Genomic DNA, 18,545 nt, shown 5'->3' with positions numbered 1-18,545 from the left:
TTGAGTTGAGTTGAGTTGAGTTGGGTTGGGTTTGGTTGGGTTGAGTTGAGTTGAGTTTGGTTGGGTTGGGTTGAGTTCGGTTGAGTTGGGTTGGGTTGGCTTGAGTTGAGTTGAGTTGTGTTGGGTTGAGTTGACTTGGGTTCAGTTGAGTTTGGTTGGGTTGGGTTGGGTTTGGTTGGGTTGGGTTGGGGATCTCAGAGGTCTTTTCTAACCATAATGATTCAGTGATTCTAATCAGTGGTGAAACGCTGCCCTCCCCCCATGCCATAGGTGACGGTGGAGTTCGCCGACGACGTGCGGGTGTCCTTCATCTGCACAGAGGTGGATTGCAAAGTGGTGCACGAGTTCATTGGTGGTTACATCTTCCTGTCGACGCGAGCGAAGGACCAGAATGAGAGCTTGGACGAGGAGATGTTCTACAAACTGACCAGCGGCTGGGTGTGAGCCCCATGTACTGTAAGCCAAGAGGAAACCCCGTGGCCGTATTAATATTTAACTTTAAGAAGCTGTTATTTGAAATATGCTGCTTAATAAAGTAAGCTTGAAATGTATCTTTTTTTTTTTTTTTTTTAATCATGAACGTTTTTGCATTACCAGACCAGTTAATCTGTGTGCACTAATGAGCACTTCTGTTAATTTGCTATAACGAGACCGTGCCTGGGCCAGGTGATGCTGCCTGCAGCCTTACTCCAGAACATGCCTGCAGCTGGGATAGGATTTGACTTAAAGAGCCAAATTTCCGAGAGAACTCTAAGCCATCTTCTTTAAAAGCCATCCGGGGCTTAAACGATATGAAGTCTATTTATCATGTTTAATGCATGAGTGTTTTATTTCCTTTTTTTTTGTGTTTTCTTGTTGTATTTTTTTTTTTATTATTATTCTGTACATTTGACCTGTTTGGAAGTTGTCCTCCCCATATGTAGAGTTCCAATCTCCTTTCACACTACATGCACCGGGACTGCTACGGGTGCCTGACGTTCTTCTGAAGATATGTGGCCTTAAAGATGACCTTCTGTTAGTTTGTTATAGCTTGGATTTATGTGTTAACTTTCCTTTTTTGATAATCATTTATATTGTCTTTTTATTTTATTTTATTTTATTTTTACACCGTATTGTGTTACAACACTTTTAGTATTCACCAGCATAGTCCACTGTTCCGCCTACGATATGCAAACGTTTTCATTACAGTATGAAGTAAAGGTCTATGAAGTATAGGTTTTGTGTAACTAATGTAAAAACACAAATTTTATAAAACTGTACAGTTTTTTAACTAGTCTCACAAGCCAGCTAGAATATCGCATAGATATCCGCCTTAACTCTAGTATGCCTGTAAGAAATAAGGGGATTAACCTAGGGAAAACTAAATACAGCCAAAAAAAAAGCCAGTTTCAGTTCAGTTTTTATCTAAGTTAAGCAGGAGCTGGGCTGGGAGCCCCAACCCAGGGATGATGGGTGCAGCTCCCATCCCACGCCGGGGGCAGCGCCAGCGGCCGCCGCATCTCCTGATGTGAGGAGTAAGCAGTGTTGTGTTCCCCCAGTCTGTGGTTTCAAGGCAATGTATAAATGCATTTTATTTTAAATAAAAGTCGAATCTTTTATTTAATGGCTGCCATCGCTGAGTGTTGTGGTCGTGCTGCAACCCGAGCCCTTCTCCCTTCCCTACAGCTCCTGTGATGTTGGCACTGCAGGTGGTGCTGGCTGTGCTGGGCTTCAACCCTGGAGGTGCCCCAGTCTGAGCTGAGGGCACCCAGACCATGGCAGGGTGGACTGGAAGGTTCCTCCACACCCAGCCACTGTGTGATTGTACGATTCATAGAATCACAGCATGGCCTGGGTTGCACAGGAGCACAGTGCTCATCCAGCTCCAACCCCCTGCTGTGTGCAGGTCACCAACCAGCAGCCCAGGCTGCCCAGAGCCACATCCAGCCTGGCCTTGAATGCTTGCAGGGATGGGGCATCCACAGCCTCCTTGGGCAACCTGTGCCAGTGCCTCACCACCCTCTGGCTGAAAAACTTCCTCCTCATATCCAACCCAAACCTCCCCTGTCTCACTTTAAAACCATTCCCCTTGTCCTATCAATGATTTAGTCGTTAATTGGTGCTGGGCTGTTTGGTGTCTGAGGCTCACAGCATGGCTGAGGCTGGAGGCACCTGTGGGTCCCTTTGGCACAACCCTGGCCCAGCAGGGCCACCCTGGGCTGTGCCCAGCCTCACATCAGTGCTTTTGGATGCCTTGGCCCAAAGGAGCCGTGGTGCAGCAAGGCACCCAAGCCCAGCTCCCATCACAGCACTCGTGCTGAACGGCGACGCCGGGATTTCCTGTGCTGACACAGAGAGATTTGATTGCGGTCAGCCTTTTTGGGCCAAGAAAGGGGAAAAGCCAATCAAAAGCCACAAAGAGAAATCCATCGCGTGGGCGCCTGCAGCCCTCGGCCGTGACTCAACCTCAGGCACCAGGAAGCACAGCCTGCCTTGGGGAAGTAAATCGCCACCAACTCTTTTCCATTGCTCTTCATGTGGAGGGATGCCAGGGCTGAAGAAAGTGCAGCAGATGGGTGTGAAGATGGGGTTCCTCCCTACAATGCAAAGCCACTTGTCTGAGTCAGGAATCAGCTGAGTGCCCATCAGCATCCGTACGGCTTGATAAGACCAAAGTCATTTTATTCTGTTGACTTCAGGGGCAATGCAAATGAAGTCACATCTGTGGGGCAGTGCCTGGGACTTTCCAGCAATTGAGATGGGGAAGGGGAAGAGATAAGATGGAAATGGATGGGGATGGGGATGGGGATGGGGATGGGGATGGGGATGGGGATGGGGATGGGGATGGGGATGGGGATGGGATGGGAATGGGGATGGGGATGGGGATGGGGATGGAATGGGGATGGGGATGGGGATGGGATGGGGATGGAATGGGGATGGGATGGGGACGGGGATGGGGATGGGGATGGGGATGGAATGGGGATGGGGATGGAATGGGAATGGGAATGGGGATGGGGATGGGGATGGAATGGGGATGGGGATGGGGATGGGGATGGGGATGGGATGGGGATGGAATGGGGATGGGGATGGAATGGGGATGGGGATGGAATGGGGATGGGGATGGGGATGGAATGGGGATGGAATGGGGATGGGATGGGGACGGGGATGGGGATGGGGATGGAATGGGGATGGGGATGGAATGGGAATGGGAATGGGGATGGGGATGGGGATGGAATGGGGATGGGGATGGGGATGGGATGGGGATGGAATGGGGATGGGGATGGAATGGGGATGGGGATGGAATGGGGATGGGATGGGGATGGAATGGGGATGGGGATGGGGATGGGGATGGAATGGGGATGGGGATGGAATGGGGATGGGGATGGGGATGGGGATGGGGATGGGGATGGGGTTCCCCTCCTGCTCCAGCCCAGCAGCCTAGCTTCAGGCTGCTCTGTTCCATGCCCATGTTCACATGGCTTAAAACCTTCCTGAAAACCTTTGGCTTTTTTTATTTGTTTGCATTAAGTATTGTAAAAGTCTTGCATGATTTATCTGTAGCACAGAGGCACTGAAGAGATAAAAAATCTATAAATATCTTCCAGATGTAATACATTAAAAAAAAAAAAGGGATCCCCTTCTTGCTTCTTTTCCTGTCAGCTCATTGCAGTGCTGCCCAGCCTCATGCCTGCTCCCACTGCCTTGCCCTTCCTTTGGAGCTGCCCATGCCCAGCCAGCTGTTGGGCAGACTGCAGGCCCAGCCTGCTCCCAGAAGCTGCACCTTGCCCCCAGTCCCCATCTGGTTCCCATAAGGGCCCCATGCAAACCAATGGCTTTTCCCAGGGCGTCAGTGAGGCAGAGGTGTGAAACCCTGAACTCACAGTGCTGATGGATGAGCACAGGCTGGGGGTGGGAAAGGTAGGTTTGAAAAGGATCCCAAAACCTTACATGCCCAATTCCCCCAAGCAACTTCTATCCACACACCAGTTGGATCAGCATTTTATCAGGTCTGAGCATTTGGACTTGGGGGTTTCTTTTTTTATCTGGACACAGGAGCATCAAAATATTGCCCCAGACATGGAAAGGCTGGTGTTTGTCTTCTTGAAGCGACTCAGATATACAGCAACCTGTCAGACACCGGGACCATCCAGAAACCTTTGGACTCCAGGTAAAGGAAAAGCTTTGAATCAGTGCCAGCAGAACCTTCCCATCTGCCAGGGGGGATGTGAAGCCCCATGGCCCCATTGCTCTAAAACACCCCAAACTCCCTTAGAACACCAGCAGTGCACATCCCTCCCTCTCATAGACCAGCAAGCACTCCCCCAAATCAATGCCCTGCACTCAGCCTGATGCTTGCAGCTCCTGGTGCAGCACTGGGGTGGCTGCTGGGAGTCCCCCATCTGCAGGGCTCCCACTGCCCCCCCAAGCTGAGAAAGCAGCAGCTTCAGCAAATAATTTGCTCTGGGTGTGTTTTTTTTTTTTTCTTTCACTCTTTTGGCTTTCAATCAGCAGATGGTCAGACCTAATGAGTGAGCTGCGGTTTGATTTCCTGCCTGGGAAAGGGGGTGTAAAATAAATGAGTATCTGGGTCAGAAATGTGACTCACAGCAGCGTCCAGGCTGGGAACTGCTCCTTTGTCCCTTGCCCGAGGACAGACACAGGGGACCCCGGGGAATTCCTTGCTCTGAACAGATTTACACCAGAGCACAACCACAGAGCTGTTGTTTGCTCTCAGTCAGCGTGGGGAAGGAGGCAGTAGCACCAGGTCTGGGGATGCATTTGCTCTGAGATGAACACGACCCACGCAGGAGATGGTGGCCTTTGTTCATGTTCTGGCTGCAGAGGGTCCCATGTACAGCCTCAATCCATGGAGATCACATCTCGGGTGCTTTCCAGCCTCTGGACTCCAATGGCAAACAGCCACTGCAGGCTGTGCCTGCTTTATCTCCTGAATGTTTTCCCCTTCCTATAAACAGGAGGAGCAGATGGGAACAAGCCTGAAACCAAAGGGAAGCGACACTGGGAGGGAGAGTGGGGAATAACCTTCAAAAGCATCCGAGCGCTGGATCCCAGGAGAGAATGTGGGAGAAGGGGCAAGGCCAGAGCTCCGGGCATCCACCCCCAAGGCAAGCTTCTCCTGCCCACAGCAGCTGGAGGATCCTATTGTGATTTTCACGTTGTTTTTATGCAGTTACAAAATGCTGCAGCATTCCCTGTCCTCCCCTCCCAGCCTGGCCCGCTGTTCTCTCCCAAACCCAGAGCAATCCACGATATCCCCCGCACGTCTGCAACCCGTGAACTCACTGCAGCCAGGCCAATCCCAGCCCCTTAATGGCTCCACTAATTAATCCCAAGCTCAAAAATAGCCCTGCAGGATTTCCTGCCTCCCCTCCCGACAAAGCACAAGGTAGGAGGAAGGGGAGAAGCTCGTAAAGCAGGAGTAAGGACAGATGCTTGGCGCAGTCCATTGCTCGGCCCCACGGTGTTGCTGCCATTTCATTTTGAGCAATATCTGTCCTGCATTATGTCATGAGCAATCCCCATCCTTCCTGTCTCATGCTCAGGACAAGCTGGGCTTCATTAAGTTCATTACATTCCTGGGAAAACTGGCACTGAGTGACATGGTTCAGTGGGCTTAGTGGGTGATGGGTTGATGGCTGGACTAGATAGCCTTAGTGGTCTTGTCTAAGATTCTGTGACAAGCCCACCTGGGAGCATTGCAGGATTTTCATGCCTCTTTTTGCTCCAAAGGCAGATCCATCTGCAGTTGTATCAGAGACAGCGAGAGCTGGAAATAACCTTCAGGTTTTGCACCTTGCGCAGAGCCAGTAAAGACCCCACTGGAGCCAGGGTTGGTATGGAGGCAGGTAACATCCCTACTCCATGTAATGGGTAAAAGAGTCCTCCAGGGGAAAATTAGGGAAATTCCTGCTAAAGAATGTGAATACACATAGGTATGGATGGATGAGTGGGTAGAAGGATGGAGGGATGGGTGGATGGATGGATGGATGGATGGATGGATGGATGGATGGATGGATGGATGGATGGATGGATGGATGGAGGGAGGGATGGATGGAGGGATGGATGGATGGATGGAGGGAGGGATGGATGGAGGGATGGATGGATGGATGGATGGATGGATGGATGGATGGATGGATGGATGGATGGATGGAGGGAGAGAGAGAGGGAGGGAGGGAGAGAGGGAGGGAGGGAGGGAGGGAGGGAGGGAGGGAGGGAGGGAGGGAGGGAGGGAGGGAGGGAGGGAGGGAGGGAGGGAGGGAGGGAGGGAGGGAGGGAGGGAGGGAGGGAGGGATGCAGGGAGGGAGGGATGCAGGGAGGGAGGGATGCAGGGAGGGAGGGATGCAGGGAGGGAGGGATGCAGGGAGGGAGGAAGGGATGCATGGTGGATGGATAAGATATGCAACTACCATGAGCTCTGATACCCTTCCTCAGCCCTCACTGTTTGCTTCTATTGGTGTCTGGTACAGGCTGGGAGGAGTGGTCCTTGAGAGCAGCTCGGCAGAGAAGGACCTGGGGGTCCTGATGGACGAGAGACTGAATATGAGCCAGCAGTGCGCTCTGGCAGCTCAAAAGGCAAATGGGATCCTGGGCTCCATCAGGAGAGGGGTGGCCAGCAGGGACAGGGAGGTGATTGTCCCTCTCTACTCGGCTCTTGTGAGGCCCCACCTGGAGTACTGTGTCCAGGTGTGGAGCCCTCAGTACAAGAAGGACATTGAGATTTTGGAAAGGGTCCAGAGGAGGGCGACTAAGATGATCAGGGGGCTGGAGCAGCTCCCCTATGAGGACAGGCTGAGGGAGTTGGGCTTGTTCAGCCTGGAGAAGAGAAGGCTGCGGGGTGACCTCATTGCAGCCTATCAATACCTGAAGGGAACCTACAGCCAGGAGGGGAGTAAACTCTTCAAAAGGGCTGACAACAGCAGGACGAGGGGAAATGGATCCAAGTTGAAGGAGGGAAGATTTAGGTTGGATGTTAGGGGGAAGTTCTTTACTAGGAGAGTGGTTAGGCCCTGGAACGGGCTGCCCAGGGAGGTTGTGGATGCCCCGTCCTTGGACGTGTTTAAGGCCAGGTTGGACGGGGTCCTGGGCAACCTGATCTGAATGTGTATGTTTGGTGGCCCTGCCAGGCAGGGGGGTTGGAACTACATGATCCTTGGGGTCCCTTCCAACCCGGGTGATTCTGTGATTCTGTGATTCTGTGATTCTGTGATATCAGATTGCATGAGCTCAACCCACAAGAGGGCATGTGGCTGGGGGGTTCTTTGGCTGTCATTCCTCCCAATAAACCCTGAAATCAGGCAAATGGGTGGAAATCAGCAAGCAGCAAAAATAAAAATAAAAATAAAATAAAAAGTAAGAATAAAAATTAAAAAATGGGCACAGTGAACCTCCCCAAACCCTGTGCCCAGGACTAATCCTCACAGTGCAGCTGATCTTCCCACTGCAGGCTTGCTGCATGCAGTTGGAAGAAACCAAAGGTGTTTTCTCCTCCCGACCTTCCCAGGTGCTCATATCTGCCTGCCAGCCTCCTCCTGGCCCTGCTTTCCCAGTGCAGTCCTGGTGCCCTGACCCAATCCATGCAGCCAGCCCTGGGCACAGACTTCAGCCACCACTTGTTTTCTTTCTATAACCTTGAAAATCAGAGACCGGAGGAACACTGGTTTCTGTTTAACAACCAGCTCTTATCATTGCTCGCACAGCGCAACCCAGGTGGAAGATAAAGCATTTCCACTGTGACTGACAGAGGTGGAGCTTAACAAATGGCAGTGCTGTCCCCGGACCACGAGGGGTGTAGAGGGGCAGAGCAATGGGGGGAAAGTGATGGGGAAACGTTGATCCTCGAGTTTGATCAAGGTCATACAGACAGGACCGCCAGGAAACAGGGCAGTCCTTCACTCATCCACTGATGTGATCACGGGTGAGACAGCAGAGGCACTAGGCAATGCCGTCGTGGCTCCATAACATCGCACTGGGGGAAAGGTAGAAGGGAAAAGCTCTTATTTACTCCCTAATCCATCCAGAGAAATTGGCTTATCGAATCCACACCAGCTCAGGGCTCCTTTAGGAACAGCAGTATGGCTGAGGCTGCATTCCCCATTCCTCAGCATGAGCTCAAACCCATGCTTGACCCCACGTGTCTGACCCAGAAGCCGTCCCCATCTTTGGGGCACTTTGAGTCGAAGCTGGGACATTTGAGAACTGATGAATGGTGATGCTGTCAGGTGGAGAAAAGCCACCTTCCTGGGCCATGGTCAGAAAGAGCAGAAAACCTGAAGGAAGCAGAGACATGCTTCTATCAGCGACATCCTCTGAAAGCAATGCCTGGGGCAGGGGGTGCTGCACACCTGTGCTCCCTGACACTTCCCTTTCCCCTGCTGTTAAATGAGACTTGGCTTCTTGGCTAAAAGTCAAATCATTATTTCCAGCGAGGTAGACAAGTTCCAGATGCACTTCTCCTTCCATAACTGCGCTAATGTTATCATAAGCCCTGAAGAAATACCATTTCCCAAGTTCCAGGCAGCCATCTGGATCGCAGCAGAGCCTCGCGGAAGACTGCCAGCTTTCCCCTACAACTTCATAAAGTTCTAGCAGGTATTCAGTTTATCGCCATCCACCCACAGGCAACATTTGGGAGATGGAGCAGCATCTCCTTCTCCTCTGGCAGACGGATCAAACTGAAGGCTCTGGGCCCTCTGTGAGACGCAGTGCCTGGAGTGTTTTACGGAGCAGGCGTTATATGCACCGCTCAGGATGTATCTGTGGGTGGATCCAGCTTGATCTATGAGAGCAAAAAGAAGCAGAGAGGTCGGTCCCTAGGTACAGTGAGCCCTGAGCATGTTTCCAAAACAGAACATAAACAATTTGATTGTGGCGAGGATTTATTCGTTCTTACCGCGTTGTGTCATATGGCAAAATGAAAGGAGAGTGCTTTTTCTCTCCTCGTAAAGCAGGGTGTGTTCCAGACTCAGACGCTTACATCAAGCAAGTGCATGGCTCCCTTCCCATCTTTCTGACTGTCCCGCGCTCACCAATTTGCAGATTTCCCTGCCTCGTAACCTCCTTGCTCCAGCGCTGGCAGATGTGGAGCAGCCAGAGGATATCGCTTTGCTGTTGGTTTTTTTTCCCTCTGAAACAAAAAGCGTTACAGTGGAAAAGGCGGGGATGAACACATCTGTGACACAAGTGGAAATGTGCTGTTTCAACTTTCCCCTCGCTTTCCAGCAATGAAATCCTGGCTGTGGCGGTTCCGTGGAGATTTATCTGCTGGCTGCTGTGAATCCTCACTGACCCAAATCACTTGACCTCTGGAAAGCCACCGGGTGGGACGTGGAGAGATGTCTCCAGGAGAAGTGAGGGCTCCTCGGTGGCCACGTGCCTTCCACCATGTATGATTCTGCCAGCAGGGCTTAAGGGCCTTTCTCCAAAATACTGCTGAAATGGAGCAAGGCTTCTCAAGGAGCTAAGGTTCAGTTCAAACCCCTCTGCCTCCATCGGGGCAGGTTTAATCACACACTGTAAACCCAAAGAGGGTCCGTTCCCCCCTCTATCTGCAGCCTGGCAAATTCACCTTTCTTTGCTTTTTCCAACCACGGACCTTTTTCAGCCATGGATGTTTTTCCATTCAGAACATTTCCCTGCTCTCCTTCAGGCCCACGCTGCAATGAAATCCACATGCAGAAATGTTTCTGTCCTCGAGCCAAACTGAAGTCCATACACGTGGCTGTAAATACAACAGGACTGATCTCCAGGACTAATAAAAGCAGCCCTGCTGGAGAACGGCAGTTTTAAACAAACCTAAGGATTTTTTTCCCCATCCAGCAACATTACGCTGGGAGCACTGGAGGTCAGAAGCTGAGACACATGTATGAAAGATAGTGCTGTACAGCTATTAAATGCCAGGGGCCGGATGAAACTCCAGGGTCAGGATGTCCCTATTCTGCTGATCGCCGGAAACTGGGAGGATGTGCCTGGATAAGGCTTGACCAAAACCTGCCCCATTCTGGTGCAAGGCTCAGCCATCTGCTCCCAGCTTCACTGGGGAGAGCTGGGCTGACCCCACGTGGCCATTCCCACATCACTGGTGTAGTGCACTTTTTATAAGCCTCGACTTTGGTTAAACACAACATCTACCTCATGCTTTTAAAATAGTTCCATTGCAGAAAAGGCATCATGGAGGGGGTTAAGCTAAAGCCAGCTCTGTCATTTTTTACTCAGCAGAAATACACCCAAGCTCAGAGTGACCCTGCTTCATCAGCAGAGCAGCACTCCCCGATTTCTTTTAAGAAAGCACGATATTGTGTTGGCTGTGAAGAAAAATGACAGTGCTGCAGTGGCACAGCTGCCCAGCAGTGTTGGGTCACTGTCCCTGGGGGTTCTCCACAGCTGTGGGGATGTGGAACTGAGGGCCGTGGGCAGTGGGCATGGTGGGGTGGCTTAGGGCTGACCTTGGAGGTCTTGGAGAGCACCCACAGCTCTCTGGGCAGCCCATGGTTGGGCTTGGAGATCTTACAGGGCTTTTCCAACTTTAATGACCCTACAGAGCAGGGTACGCTGTTCATGTTCTCATAGCATCCTAGAACAGCCTGGGTTGCAAAGGAGCACAGTGCTCATCCAGCTCCAACCCCCTGCTGTGTGCAGGTCACCAACCAGCAGCCCAGGCTGCCCAGAGCCACATCCAGCCTGGCCTTGAATGCCTGCAGGGATGGGGCATCCACAGCCTCCTTGGGCAACCTGTGCCAGTGCCTCACCGCCCTCCGGCTGAAAAATATTTCATCACGGATGGACGCCCTGCAGTCCCTCAGTTCTCCTTGGAACGCAGTGCTTCTCCCCTGCCCCGAGGCTCGGCGGTCGCTGCGGTGCCTCACACGGTTTCCATGGCAGCGCAGCGATTCGCGCTGAGGGCACAGACGGCAAATGGCGGTGGCGGCCCAGGATCGCGCTGCGCGCTCATCCCGCTGCGCAGGCCGCTACGCACGCCTCGACTTCGGCTGTTTATAAAGCAGAGCCCTCAGTTATCTTTAACTTGTTTATTTTTCAACTGTAAGCAAAAAACAATCTGTCCGTTCTCTGTGTCCCCCCATCACAGACACTACCTCACACCTCCCACGCCCCAAATCCCAGTCACCCTCCTCCCTTCTCCCCGCCCAGACCGGCCCCTTCCGGCAGGGAGCACCGAGCGGAGCGACGAGCGACCGCCTCTCTCCGCGCCCACGGCGCCACCGCCATTTTGCGCCTCGGAGGGGCGGGACCTCAGCCAAAGGGCGGGGGGCGTGGCCTCACTGCTCTCTACTAATCCGAGAGCGTAGAGTTAGAGCGGGGCGGCCGGCGCGGCCGATGATTGGCTGTGTCGTGGCGTGCGTGCGCGTTAGGCCCCGCCTCCTGCCACGTCCGTGCGGCGCCTGCGTGGGAGCCGGTGCGAGCGGCGGCGCGGCCTCGTGCGCTGTGCGGGGTGAGTGCGGCCGGGGGCTGCGGGGAAAGCGGGCTCTGCGGGGAAAGCGGGCTCTGCGGGGAGCGGGAGGGGGGCTCCGCTCTCTGGCCCGGCCCGGCCCGGCCCGGCCCGGCGAGTGCCGCTCGGGCTCCCGGTGTAGGGTTAAGGGGCCTTGAGGTGTGAGTGCGGTCTGTTGCTGCGGGAGGCCGTGTGTTGTGGCGGTAGGGTCAGGCCTCCAGCGCCGTGCCGGCCGTGTTTAGCGTTGTGCCGTGCCGCCTGCAGGCTCGCACCGGCTCTGCTTCGTCCCCCTATGGGGTGGGGGGTTGGTTGGTTTGCTGCTGTAACTGCGGGCAGTCTGTATTTCCTAGCGGGGCTGGGGTGAGAATGGGCTTCTCTTTATTCTCTCTATTTAAGAGCTTTCCTTAGTGAGTTTCCTAAAGCTGCCCTCACTTTGAGGTCTGGGTGCTGCCGCTGTGCTGAGTTGGGGCTGTGCTCTGTCTCAGAAAGGCCTGGGTTGCAAAGGAGCACAGTGCTCATCCAGCTCCAACCCCCTGCTGTGTGAAGGGTCGCCAACCAGCAGCCCAGGCTGCCCAGAGCCACATCCAGGACTTCTCAGCAGTGACTCCTGCAGTGCTCTGTTGGTACCAGAGTACTCACCAGCAATTCCTGCTCCGTGCAGTCGGAGGTGTCCCTCTGCTTCCTCTAGCCTTAACTTCCCGCATCTCTTTAATCATTAACAGGTGCTTCTGGCAGTTCTGTTAATGGGCGGTGAGATGCTGTGCTGGGGTGGCATCTGGTTCTGTAAATACACAGAGCAAACATGACGTAAATGAACCCCTGGAAGCGTGCCTGGATGCTGCGTGTCACCTGCGTGATGGAAGCGTGTGTCTGTGTGATGAGACTGCTTGGAAAACGCACCTTCTTCCTACCACCAGTCTGAATGAATGGGGAGAATGCTTGTATACACTGCTTTCTCCATACACTTGGCTAGTTTCCTTTCTAGGGGGCTGTAGGTGCTAACTATCCAGTTCAATGTCTGTTATTTTTTGCTCTCCAAGAGAAAACCCCTCTGGGTGAGCACAGTCTGTGCTGACTTCAGCTCACGCACACTTTGTTTATCCCAGCATCTCGTCTGGTGAAGTTCAGCTCTCTGATTTCACACAAAGCCAACAGCAGCTTTGGTGTCGTTCCCTTTTCTTTACATCACTGGGAGGAAAGACTCTTTGGGAGAGACTCTTTGGGCATTAAGGGAGTAGTGAAACGAAAGCATTGCTCACGTGTGTGCTTTGTGTTCCAGAGCACCTCTTGCTGCCATGCTGCCCGTAGCGACCGCCATGCCGGACGACACGCCGATGTTTGACCCAAGCATTCTGCACGAGCTTGACTGGAGTGAGAACACAGCCATGTTTTCTCCTTCTATTTCTCCTTCGGAGCCAGGAGATGGGCTGGTCATGAGACCGCTGTGCACAGCTGATGTAAATCGAGGTAGAATCCTGTTGTGTGATCATCACAAGCAAAAATGGGTGCTGAACTACATCATGTGTATTCCTGCATTCTCTCTCATTAGGTTAGGATTATGTGTTTTATCTGGTTTGGGTTATCACAAAGGAATTTGAGTACTTGGTATGATGGATGAGTAGCTGCTGTGTTGCTTGACCCTCAACATTGTTTCTCCTATCTTAATAACCTGAAAAATTATCTTAAAATTCAAGTATTTCAAATAATCCTCAGCTTCCTATTCAGCACAGTTCTAAAGGCTGTGTTGTTCTAAGGCTGGATGTGGCTCTGGGCAGCCTGGTCTGCTGGTTGGCAACCCTGCACGTAGCAGGGGGTTGAAACAAGATGATCATTGTGGTCCTTTGCAACCCAGGCCATTCTGTATAAGGGGGAATACGCTTGTTTGTGCTGTTCCTTATGGTATAGAAGTGGTGTAAACCAGTGTGATTATGAAGCTTTCACATCTGTAGCCTGGGGGGGGGGAACACAAAAAAAAAAAAAAAGGTGCTCTGTACAAATGGCTTAACACTGCATAATGTTAAGGCTGACACTTCTCTTGCTTAAACATCTGTGTGTCTTCTTCTGCATTCAAGCTAGTTCACTGATAAGCTGATGAAGTACTGAGCATTGCTCAAGGTGTGAGTTTGATTTTAAGATTACAGTCCAGGTCTGTAATATGCAGAGCACAGGCCTTTAGATACAGCTGAACTAGGTGATGCCATGGGGAAGTGAGCTCTGCAGACAGCCATGTCAAGCTGTTCTGTGCTATTTGCATGTCTCTGCCCTGCAGTGAGTCTTTCTCCTCTTCTGTAACAGGCTTTTTCAAGGTCCTGGGTCAGCTGACTGAAACTGGAGTTGTGAGCCCAGAGCAGTTTATCAGTGAGTACATCATCGTGTCTTGGCACTTCGTAGAGGTTGCTGAGAACCAGGAGACAGTGATGCTGCCAGCAATCTACCTGGCTGTGATGCAGAGGGATTTATTATGTCCCCTGAGGCAGATTCTGGCACTCAGCTTTGTATTCAGCTGCAGTCATCCTGAGGGGCTTCTTGACTGGGACGTGTTTAAATTGTATACCTGCTTTTGAGGCTGAGCTTTCGATGCGTGGCAGGAGGGAGCATTGGGTGGTGGCTTCTTTTGGCTGAAGCAGAAGTTTGCCTTTGATTGCAGCTCAGTGACATTCTGAGCTTGCTTCACTGCTTTGACTGAGTGATAAGAAAGCTTATAGGAGGTGCTGATGCCTTCAGTGGCACCCATCTGCTGAGGAGAGAGGGTTCTCTTGGTGGTTAGGGAAAAGGCACGTTCTTCATTGTGGGCAGCTTGGTCTGGTGGTTGGTGACCCTGCACATAGCAGGGTGTTGATGATCATTATGGTCCTTTTCAACCCAGGCCATTCTTGGGTTCATTCCTGCTTTTCCTGGCTTCTATCTCAGGGTTAATCTGACTGGGGCTTTAAGGTCCTGGTGCCTCAGGTGCACGCTTTGTGATCCTGAATTCAGATCTCAGCATTCAGAATCTGAATCTGATCTGCGTTCAGAATTCAGCAAATTAATCAGACTAACAGTGTTCTGTCTGTCTGCTCCCACAGAAACCTTTGAGCACATGAAGAAATCTGGAGATTATTACGTTACGGTTGTAGAAGATACGAATCTTGGACAGATCGTTGCTACAGCAACGTTGGTGATAGAACACAAGTTCACTCACTCCTGTGCAAAGGTATCTCCTCTGGCTGCAGCTGTGGTGAGGAAGAAGGCAGTGTTTCCAGCAGACACGTGTTATTTCTGCCTTGTTACTGTGTGATGAAATACCTTCTGCTGAGTCAGTGATGAGGGCATCAGTTTGTGGAGGAATTGTCTGACTAGACAGGAGAAAATGCAAGCGGGGAGCCTTGAGCAGGGGGGAGACTGCACACTGGTGTTGTGCTGCACTAACACTTGTCTGTATTTTCACAGAGAGGGAGGATAGAAGACGTAGTAGTGAGCGGGGAGTGCAGAGGAAAGCAACTTGGGAAACTGTAAGTATTTGTTACCTTTGCAATTCAACACCAGGCAGAGCAGCAAGCCCTCACGGAGCTTCTGCCCCCCAGTCTGGGCATGCTGATCAGTGCCAGCAAACACTGCAGTGGTGATGACTGATGTCAGTGCAGGAGCTCTCTGAGAAGAGGAAGGTTTGCAGCTGCCATCAGTGTGACAGGACAGAAGTCAGCTGTGAGTGGCTGATGTTTGAAGTTAGCCCATCCCTTTTGCTGCTCTCGGGATGCCATCTGTCTGTCCTTTGCCCTCGGTAGGCACTGAAGGATCTTGGAGCGGGATTTCAGTTCTGCAGGTTAGTGGGGCAGATCCTCTGCAGCCAGACAGCTCACAGACCTTTTGCTAAAAAGTCACCACTGAAGTTTTAACGTAAAATTGCCTACAAACCACTGCTACTTTTTTTTTTCCCCTTGAGATAGCAGCTATTGTGTGTACTGAAGAGAAATGCAGGTTGCTGTAATGTTTCAGTACTTTATGTCTAAAGGTGGGGAAGGGCTGCCCTGTGGTCAGTAGGCATCAGTGAGTAGGTGATGTAGGTGGGTCTGCCAAATGTATCCTGTGGAAAAATCAACAGATATCTGGAGTACTGCTTTCTACAGAAGGTATAGGATCAAAGCAGGACCACTAAGCGTACTGGAATGGTTCTAAAGTGAGACAGGGGAGGTTTGGGTTGGATATGAGGAGGAAGTTTTTCAGCCAGAGGGTGGTGAGGCACTGGCACAGGTTGCCCAAGGAGGCTGTGGATGCCCCATCCCTGCAGGCATTCAAGGCCAGGCTGGATGTGGCTCTGGGCAGCCTGGGCTGCTGGTTGGTGACCTGCACACAGCAGGGGTTGGAGCTGGATGAGCACTGTGCTCCTTTAAAAAGTGTCATTGATATCCTTTAGCTAATTAACTGTTGGTCCTTCCTGTGTTCAGGGCCATCCCATTTAACTGCTGTTCTGTCTTTTTCAGATTAACGTCCACTCTTACATTGCTAAGTAAGAGACTGAACTGTTACAAAATCACACTCGAGTGTCTGCCAAAAAACGTGGCCTTCTACAAGAAGTTTGGCTATTTGGTATCGGAAGAAAACTACATGTTTCAACGGTTCTTTAATTAAGAACTTGCAGCACTGTTTTTGTACAGACTGTTGGTGGAGGAGCTCGTGGTACATTCTCTTCATGACAAATTGATATAGTTTATTGCTGCAAATATAACGATCCCTGTAAATACTGAACATCAGATGTGTAAATCCTGCAAAGAAAAGGCAGCGCACTGACATTCTAGGAGGGTTCTGTGGGTTAGCTCTTAGAACTAATTTTTACTACTGTTCAGTCTAAGTGAAGCTTTTTTTGTTCTAGCTGAGTTCAAAGGACTCTTGTTAAAGGGATGGTTTTTAACCAAAGGTCTATATTTTTATCTCAAATCTTTTCTTGCATTGTATTTTTCTAAAGGTTTGCGCTTCTCTTCTTGGTAGCCAAAGTACAGCTTTGTGGGGTTGTGCTCCTGTCTGTACTTCAATGAAGGGTGGTGTAGGTGGGTAGGGATGCTTCTCATATGCAGTCAGTAATACAGGATGGGAATTTGTTCTGTTCTTTCCATGAAACCTCACTGAAGTGCTGTTGATGTTTGTGTACCTGAAGTTTTATAGGCACTGCTTTCTGAAACTGGATTTGTTGCTGTTAGTGTCGTTGGGGGGTCCTTATGGGCTCTGTTGAAGCCAATGTTTTGGAGCCTAAATGGATGCACAGTCCTCCATGCAGGGACCCTGCACTTTAGCTGATAATTTAATATGTTTTCAGGACAATTATGTTTTATGACAAACCAACCCATGATTTGCAACAGAATTAGGAAGCTGGAATGTCTGACAGGCAGAATACACCTCATCTCCAGTGGGCTTTTACTGGTACTCAGTGGGAATGCCAATGCCTGTACCTGTAAGAAGGTACCAACACATTCAGCTTCACCCAACGTATCCAACCAACTTGCTGTACTTGAACTCCTTTGGGCCAGTTCAGCTCTGGTTTTGCTGGTAACCACTTCTACCTATTGCATTTCAAACCAGCCCAGAGATCCCAGATCAGTGTCCTGAGGGACAGCTGCTGTTTGCAAGCATCCCTCTTCTGTAAGATTGGATAAATGATTTTAGCACTTTTGCCCCCAGAAGCAAGCAAATAATATACAAAGCCCTCACTTCAACAATCATGTTTTGTGCAAGGAGAGTGACAAATCCTCCATCTCTGAATAGGGCATTATGAATAGGCAAAGGTTGGCACAGAGCAGCCAGCCTTGTGTGTGAACAGTTAGGCCTTAAGGAAAGTCCTTTCCTTGTAGTGAGGAGAGCTACTTTGAGGTGTGTGGGGGGGTTCTGTTTAATGTCCCTGATGGTACTTCACTCAATACAGTGTCCCCTTGCTAATGTCTGTTTTATTTATTGATTATTTTTTAAAAAAATCTTTGTTTAAGCTGAATAAATTAAGACTGCCAACTACATCTGCTCTGTTTTTGATACTGCTGTACCTTCGATCTGCTTTTCTGAACTGAACTTTGTTTTTTTGAGTCTTCATGTTGATTTCAAGTATGGCACCTCATGAAGCATGGCAAGATGCCTTTTGTGGATGCCTTTAGAGGAAGGCATGAAACCTGAGGTGTGCATCTGCACAGCTTGATTGCTTACAGATGCAGCCATGGGCTGCCAGGAGTGGTGAGAAAATGAGAGCAAGTCCAGCTCTGAGCCCTGTACGCCTCAGGAGCCAGACTGGAGCTTCTCACCCACTTTCTGCTAAGCTGCAGTTAAGCCTGGGCAGTGATTTCCTAGGGGTGTGTGTACCTGAGGGGGAACTGGGGCTCTGCTGACAGCTGAAAGCAGCTAGAGCCCCAGCTCTAAACTGTAAGACATCTGCTGATGTGTGCTGACCCCTGTGAGCAACATGGAGTGTTTTGCTTCTCCCTGTTTAAATCAGTTCTGCACTTCCACTACTTTGAAGTGGATTATGTGAGCTCTGTGATACTGTGCCATCTCAGTAGCTCTAGGCTCTCATTAAGAGCTAATGAAATGATTAGTGCCAGTGAGGAGCGGGTGACGATGTACTCAGCTGAGATCATTGTAAAACAAATGAATGAGTTGAAAGCTTGGTTTTGTGGCTGCATGGCTCTGTTCTGCTAGGAGGAATCCTGCTTTAACATGGAAGGGCCCTCTGCTCTGTACTAGAGATGACATTGCCAACCTTGGCAGCCTCACCTTTTGGGCATGGCTGGAGGTACAGAAGAGCTGTGCTGTGTGAGGAAAGGTGCAGTTTGACTGCTGAACTGTCAGGAATCCCTCGGGAGGAAAAGCGTGAGAGCTGTAGGGCAGAAATGAGACTTCAACAAGTTATTCAGCACACCACCAACCCTGCATGGTAGGGAATGGCTCTGTTGAGTGCTGGCAGATGCTCTGAGGGGTGCTAACAGTCTGGCTAGTGACATACAAATGTCACTGCAGTTTCAGCCAGCTGGAAGAATACATGGCACATGCAGGCACATGCATTTTAATCTGTCAGTTCACAGGAACTGGCAATTGCCACTAAGAGCAACAGAAGCAGGAGATACTCAATTACACTGTGTCTTTTGAA

At 50.8% G+C, this 18,545-nt stretch overlaps 2 protein-coding genes across 6 annotated transcripts in view; both read left to right on the top strand.

Annotated features, from left to right (window-relative positions):
- Positions 1-1,598, top strand: part of FERMT2 (FERM domain containing kindlin 2) — a 36,999-nt gene extending 35,401 nt beyond the window's left edge. For all 4 annotated transcript variants that reach the window (XM_048949160.1, XM_048949163.1, XM_048949162.1 and 1 more), the window contains one exon: positions 271-1,598. In XM_048949160.1, coding sequence (XP_048805117.1) covers positions 271-444 — 174 coding nt within the window. In that variant the 3' untranslated portion in view covers positions 445-1,598. The remainder of the gene's footprint in view (positions 1-270) is intronic.
- Positions 1,599-11,315: 9,717 nt separating this feature from the next.
- GNPNAT1 (glucosamine-phosphate N-acetyltransferase 1) lies at positions 11,316-17,424 on the top strand. Of its 2 annotated transcripts, none has more exons than XM_048949230.1 (6): positions 11,316-11,446; positions 12,723-12,910; positions 13,739-13,801; positions 14,509-14,636; positions 14,873-14,934; positions 15,904-17,424. In XM_048949230.1, exons 2-6 carry the CDS (start codon positions 12,739-12,741, stop codon positions 16,049-16,051), a joined length of 573 nt encoding a protein of 190 aa, XP_048805187.1. In that variant the 5' UTR covers positions 11,316-11,446; positions 12,723-12,738; the 3' UTR covers positions 16,052-17,424. The 2 variants fall into 2 exon arrangements, with proteins under 2 accessions (XP_048805187.1, XP_048805188.1); XM_048949231.1 differs by lacking the exon at positions 15,904-17,424 and adding an exon at positions 15,067-15,897.
- Positions 17,425-18,545: the final 1,121 nt, after the last annotated feature.

This window comes from Lagopus muta, chromosome 6, assembly GCF_023343835.1.
Source record: "Lagopus muta isolate bLagMut1 chromosome 6, bLagMut1 primary, whole genome shotgun sequence".
In the NCBI taxonomy this organism is placed as follows: Eukaryota; Metazoa; Chordata; class Aves; order Galliformes; family Phasianidae; genus Lagopus; species Lagopus muta.
The sequence above is the reverse complement of the archived record's forward strand: the minus strand, read 5'-3'. Positions and strand labels throughout refer to the sequence as shown.